This window comes from Calcarisporiella thermophila (genome assembly GCF_041956535.1).
Source record: "Calcarisporiella thermophila strain CBS 279.70 unplaced genomic scaffold VTP21scaffold_29, whole genome shotgun sequence".
In the NCBI taxonomy this organism is placed as follows: domain Eukaryota; kingdom Fungi; phylum Calcarisporiellomycota; class Calcarisporiellomycetes; order Calcarisporiellales; family Calcarisporiellaceae; genus Calcarisporiella; species Calcarisporiella thermophila.
In genome coordinates this window covers 352,478-358,754 of record NW_027192219.1, presented here as the reverse complement: position 1 = coordinate 358,754, position 6,277 = coordinate 352,478, and the positions used below count along the sequence as shown (strand labels likewise).

At 42.0% G+C, this 6,277-nt stretch overlaps 4 protein-coding genes across 4 annotated transcripts; 2 read left to right on the top strand and 2 right to left on the bottom strand.

The window, feature by feature from the left end:
* Positions 1–14: 14 nt before the first annotated feature.
* On the top strand, positions 15–179 carry VTP21DRAFT_6885 (uncharacterized protein; the record flags this gene model as incomplete). Its single annotated transcript, XM_069397564.1, has 1 exon — positions 15–179. A coding segment is annotated over one exon (165 nt), but the record flags the coding sequence as incomplete, so codon positions are not given.
* A 2,096-nt stretch (positions 180–2,275) lies between these two features.
* Positions 2,276–2,593, top strand: VTP21DRAFT_6884 (uncharacterized protein; the record flags this gene model as incomplete). Its single annotated transcript, XM_069397563.1, has 1 exon — positions 2,276–2,593. One exon carries the CDS (start codon positions 2,276–2,278, stop codon positions 2,591–2,593), a length of 318 nt encoding a protein of 105 aa, XP_069246700.1.
* Positions 2,594–3,734: 1,141 nt separating this feature from the next.
* Positions 3,735–5,081, bottom strand: VTP21DRAFT_6883 (uncharacterized protein; the record flags this gene model as incomplete). The annotated part of the gene is made up of 1 exon (XM_069397562.1): positions 3,735–5,081. One exon carries the CDS (start codon positions 5,079–5,081, stop codon positions 3,735–3,737), a length of 1,347 nt encoding a protein of 448 aa, XP_069246699.1.
* Positions 5,082–5,126: 45 nt separating this feature from the next.
* VTP21DRAFT_6882 (uncharacterized protein) lies at positions 5,127–6,113 on the bottom strand (the record flags this gene model as incomplete). Its single annotated transcript, XM_069397561.1, has 1 exon — positions 5,127–6,113. One exon carries the CDS (start codon positions 6,111–6,113, stop codon positions 5,127–5,129), a length of 987 nt encoding a protein of 328 aa, XP_069246698.1.
* Between the last annotated feature and the right edge of the window lie 164 nt (positions 6,114–6,277).

Sequence of the window (6,277 nt, the reverse complement as noted above, 5' to 3'; positions counted from 1 at the left end):
CCCATTTGGACCAGGAGGACGTGGGGGCCCATTTGGACCAGGAGGACGTGGAGGCCCATTTGGACCAGGTGGGCCCGGTGGGCCATTCGGACCAGGAGGACGCGGGGGCCCATTTGGACCAGGAGGACGTGGGGCCCAATTCGGACCAGGTGGACGTGGTGGAATATTTTAAAGATTGAAATTGGCCATTACGCCTCCCCCTGTAAAAGTCCAAACAAATAAAAATTTTTATGATATGCCCAATCTTTATGATAATTCGCTAGCAAAAGGTGTGTCCAAAGGGCGCATTTTGTGCATTTGCAAATGAGGTCTGCAAAAACAGTCTCCAAAATAGAACGATGTGCCTACGTTCTTGTCGGCAAAGATCTGTAGTCGTGCAATAAATGTATCTAACATTTGGCAATCTAACCGCCTCCCTTAGGTAGTCTTTCAAGAGACGAGTTGGCCTCAACCCAGCAAATTCAAATTCGCCGATTAATGAGAAAAAAAACCCGAAGGCGCTAAGCTCTTCAACGACATCGTAGTGACTTCCTATTTCCACTATTTCTCGTGAAAAATGAAGTAGCTGAGCCATTTTGCACTTGTTATTGTGGGCAGAGATGAAACCAGAGCTCGGTGTCTCAAATTAAAAAGAGACTTTCCATCCTTGCTTTCATCAATTGACAACCAGGGTCAGCCTCATATTCTGATCGGCTGCACAACTGGACTCTAAATCCTTGTTGGGCGAAAATATTTGGGATTCATGCTTTGCGCAATGGATCCCCAAATAAGGGTTCAAGGACTAGTCCGCCAAAATACAATTTAGCGGTCATTTGTGCGTTTTCAAGAGCCTCAGAATCACCCAAGACTGAACAGCTAGAGAGGTATTTTGAGAAATCGGGAGATATTTCAAGAACTCTTATCCAGTTATTCGCTCTTGTGAAAGTTGTGAATGTTCTGCTTCATATCGGTCGAAAGATCCTAATAAATATTTGCTCGTAATATATAAATACCAATCGATCCCAGGGTCCAACTTGTAGGTATATTACGCCAAAGAATTTTTCATAAGTATTCAATAAGAATTGTTGGTATCTCCTATGACAAGGGGTTGAAATAAGTATCGCCAACCAAGTGATAAATTTTCATATTCGCATAGGAAAATATGACCGTAGGGACACATATCCACCAACTTACAGCATTAAATGGTATTGCATCCAATAAAGTTTTCAATAATATGAAAAACTAGCCTATTGGTAAACCAAATAGATCCTCTAAGCAATAGTAATCTCATAAGGCTAAAATTACAAGTATAGACCGACCCGCTTGGAGGTGGGAATGCAACATTAAGTTCAGGAATTAAGGCCGATGCTGATGACGTAGTGCATATCCATTTACTACTTTGATGATTGGTCGAAAGAGAGGAGGTCCAAGCGCCTCATTAACGTGCCAATAGAGGTCATTTTGGTATCACAGTATTCATTAGAAAAGTCAAAACGATACTCTATATAGAAAATGTGCAGCCAACATTGTAAAGCGCATCAAGAGAGGTGCTAAGAAGACACTTGCGCTCTCCTGGTCTTAACTCGGTGAAGCGATAGAAAGCATGGATCAGAGCTCGCTGTAGTCTCTCCAAAGCACGCGGGCAAGTTTGCTTTGCATAGTGCCAAGGAGGCCATGCGACCAACCCAGGATGGAAGATGCTGCACAAATGTCCGTCATAGAAAGTCGCATAAGGTTAAGGGCTATTTTCATCCTGCTCATGTCAGTTTCCCCAGTTCAGGAGTGACAAGAATGCCTAAAAATAGCGGAAGTGATGTGGACTTAACGGCAAAATTCTCACGCATGAGAGCTCTGCAGGGATTAGGCAGAGCGAGAACACCCAATTGAAGTACTTGGTTTCCAGAACCGACGGGCCGCCCTGATTGGGCAACGGCTAATTACAGGGTGGATTTATTTTTAATGATTATTTATGAAACTCAGTCACACAAGCCTCGATTTTTCGCATGATTTTAATACAATCCAACACCGCAGCGCAAACCTGGTTCCTACTCGTTTACGCCCACCCACACTGGCATCTCTTTTTGAGACTGTTAAAAATAATTTTACTCCGGGTTTCAGGAAAACGCTATTTTTAGTATATTGCATTTGCAATCACCACAGTATAAAAGGCCCTCAAATTCTTCACAAAAAACATCATCATGTTTTTCTAGTTTTATACCTTTACCTCCGCAAACGCTTGGTACTTTCCGATAATTATCTTTGTCTTCATCACAAACGCTACTCTACTTTTTCAATAATGGCTAAAATGGGCATCTCGCAGCTACTCTTCGTAGCGGCCGTATTTTTGATCTGCGTGGCCCTAGGCGAGGCAGCATGCGGGCTTACCGGCGAGTACGGCAAAGAAAATTCAGTCTGCTATGGTACAGGCACAGAGCAGTGTCGAAAGTTGGCCACCTCTTTGTCTGGTGAATATGATTGCAAGCAGTATTCCATCCGCGGTTGGAAATGCGTTTACAAAGGTTCAGGCGACTGCAAGAGTCAGGAGAAGAACTTCTCCAAGCTCTGCAAGCAGGCCAAGGGCACCCCCGAAGTGAAGCAAACTTGCCCTAAATAGATTCCCCAAAGCAATACTCACTGGTATTGAAGCAACTCTCAGCTCATTCTAACTGGAATACTAGCTGGTTGAATTGTATTTATGATCTTTTTTTAATATTGGCAGTGTGAATAAACTTTATTTATACTCAGTGAAATGATACAAGATTTTTTATAGTTTAGCATACCATAGGCAGTAATTTATTGAAGCTGCTGAAGAAGAATGAAATGCACTTAACCATTTGCGTCTGTGCGATGAGAATATTTGCAAAGTTAGAACAAGGATGTGGAAAATAAACACCAATGGCGAATTCATTATTGGAGGCATCCTAATAAAAGAATATGATTGATATTAGAGTTCAAGAGGAAAATTAGGAAAGTAACTTACTTTGTTGGGATATTCGTCTCACGACAACGATGTAATATGGGGTCGATATATCAAAATTGATTAGCTAAAATAGCAATAGTTCCAATCACACTGTTCCCATTTCCAAAATATGGATGAAAAAATGATAATTGTTGGATCCTCCTTGACAACAGCCTGACCTTATTACTGAGGAACGAGTGTGAAGGTACATTGCAAAGAAATTTCAATCACTCATTTAGCGAGAAAGTAGAATCAAAATAAAAAATGGTTATTGTATTGATATTGTATTATGTAAATATGGTAATACAAAGCAAAATCTATATTTGCATATCACTTTGACTCCCCGTCGATTCTATGATTGCATACTAATAATAAACTAAGGTTACAACTATGAATAATGCTAGTTCTGGGTCACTTTTAAACTATATTCTCATCCATAATCTACCAGGTTCGAGAAGAATGAGGTTAAAAATATCGATGTGCTGTTGTTTCTTGTTCACATGCCGTGTTCATGAGAGGCAAACTTAGCACTTGTCAGTTTCAAAATAGATAAATCAATTATAAAATATTTTGGATTAATTCGAATGGAAAAATACAACGAATTGGATTTGGTTTCATTGATCAAGGAAGCAGAAAAAAAATAAGGCGTATTCAAATGTAGATTAAATTATATGAAATAAGAACTCTCGAACATTTTTTTTCTGATAGAGACAACAGAAGTCTGTGACTTGAAATTTCAGGGGGAGACACACGCAGCATTCGTTCGAATTCATTATAAGTCGAGGTATTAGGCATTTCATTCTAAGACATGCAAACCAAAGTAATGCCATTGACGACTCAATTCCCCTTGGGCTGTGCGTTTCTTAAATATATATGGCTGGCTCCCTAGACGGCAAATAAAGGCCTTCTTACTCAGTATATTGGCACTATCGACATTGCCTTGCTCTCGCACATAGTTACGAAACCTGTCATAGAGGCTAAACGCTGGTGTGTATAGTTTGCGTTGGATGGCTTCCTCTAACGGAAGCAATTTCTTGGCCATTTCGCATTTTTCAATCAGAAATCGATCGAAATAGTCATCTTCGCCCCAAAATGCACGCGTGTCCTGCTCAATGGATTTGGCCCAGCGTAAACGCCCTTGTTGATAATATCGATGGGCACCGCGTAAAAGCCATCGCAAGAGTTGACGTCGAAACGATACATCCAAAATTTTAGTTTCCATCCAAGTGTCCGCTACTCGCTCATTGGTATTGAGCGGATCGCCCGGCTTTTTGTTCGCATTGAAGTATAGGTTAAATCTGAGAACCCGAGTATGCGAACTCAATGATCGCCCAATTAGTCTATTAGGTATGGTACTGGTGTCAATTAGAAGAGTGTGAGTTGGGCTAGAGATAGTAAATGTTGTCCTTCCATAAATTTTCCGAATGCAAAGTGGATCTCCATTCGACAATCGTTCGAGCTTCGCCTCGTCAAGCTGTGCATTCACATCCAATTCATTCACTAATACAACACGAGCTCCAACTAAGCTCACAGGTTGTGTTGTGTGTGCATTTTTGCTAGTTTTTGCCGTCTTAGCTATGAGTTTATTATCGACAATGGTATAGAGGAAATGCTGGGAAGTCGCGACAGAGTATCTCCTTTTTATTGGGCATGTCTGGGTAAGTAACTCATCATGAGTTGGGTATGCTAGCATCTGGCGTAATTCCGAACGCTTCAGAATTTGAGTGCTTGAGGCGTCCTGTATCGGTCGCTCATCTGCTATATCGAATACCGCACGAATAGCGCGGGTTAAAACGCCCTTACCATTTCTCCCCTCGCCATACAGGATGAGAGAAAGGTGTTCACTAGCCTCTCCAGTCAATGAATATCCAAGGAAAGTTTGAAGCGAGGAGATTGTCGAAACCCGTTCGTCGGCTTCACGATCTTCGAATAAGGAATTCATGAATTCATCTACAAGAGGTAGCGAACCTGTGTCATGACAGAGATCTACCTCGGAGTCATAGTAGGTAGGCACACTGTGAGTTATATAATGATTAGGTCGCGTTTCAACGAAACGACCTTGCTTAAGATCAAGGTATCTATTATTGATGACAAGTAAGGAGGAGGCTGTGTCGAATATTTCGCCCGGAAGTTCATAGAGCATTTTGTCCACATTCTTTTCCAGGTTCTTGTGGATATTTAAATAGTGTTAAAATCGCATGAGAGTAAAATCCATGATTCGAATCAATCCGGTTGTGACCGCATCCTCTTCTGCTCGAACAGGAAGTTGAGCACGTATACGTTCGACATATCGTGAGCACCCCATCGAAAGCTCTGCAGGAATTTCAGTATATCTTCTCCAAACCACTCCATCCCATGCTACCCATTTGTCCAACAGAGGAAGATATGCGAGCTTGGGTTGACGGCTATCAGGACCGCATAACCTCGAAACAAGCCACTTAGCGGCACCAGCAAGGCCCTCATGATGAACAACGCGATATAACATGTCGGGTGGGGTGAGGTAAGGCAACATGTTATAAGGCCAACTCGCTCCATATTCATCTATATATGTTTCTTTAGGGCATATTGGATCCAGGCAACGAAATACTAGTTTCCCGAATCCTGAATGTATGGGCACCGTATCCGACAGACGGACGCGCATATTGCTTGTATTCGCATAGCTGTCCATCGGCACACAGGTCCAGATAATCTGACTCCCCTGACTCACGTGCATACACTCGGTAGTCTCCAGTCTACTAGTACTAGGATAAAAACGAAACACCCATGTATCCGGAACTTGTTCATTCCAAGGTGTATAGCATTGCAACTTCAGTCCCTTCACTTCTGCGAATTGCACAACATCATATATTCTAGGGCAGTGAGGATATTTGGATCGAATTTTGCCAATAAGCTCCCCATCATCAGGTAAGGGAACACATTTCAAGGGCGGTAGCCGTGACCCAGAAACCAGTGAGGACGTGACCGGATATATCCCATTAGTAACATTAGGTGCAAATGAATTAATGACATGCTCCCAATTCTTGTGTACCACCGCTATAGTTGGTTCCGTTCTTACCGTAAGAACAGGAAATAGCTTTAGCACTTCAACCGCTGTTTCTGTATAGATTGACTGGGTAACTAAAGGAAAGTGATCTAACGGACTACAAAAGCGACCGCCGAGTTCCTTCTCGACCATAAGCAATGATTCTGCGTGTCCGCTGCGGATGCTTCCAAGTAAACGAAACGCGCTATTTCCATTTTACATGTTTTTTTCAGGTTGGTTTCCTCCATATAAAATATTAGCACACTCGTTGAGATTTCGATCATCGTATTCAATGTATTCATGGAGCTACAAATATA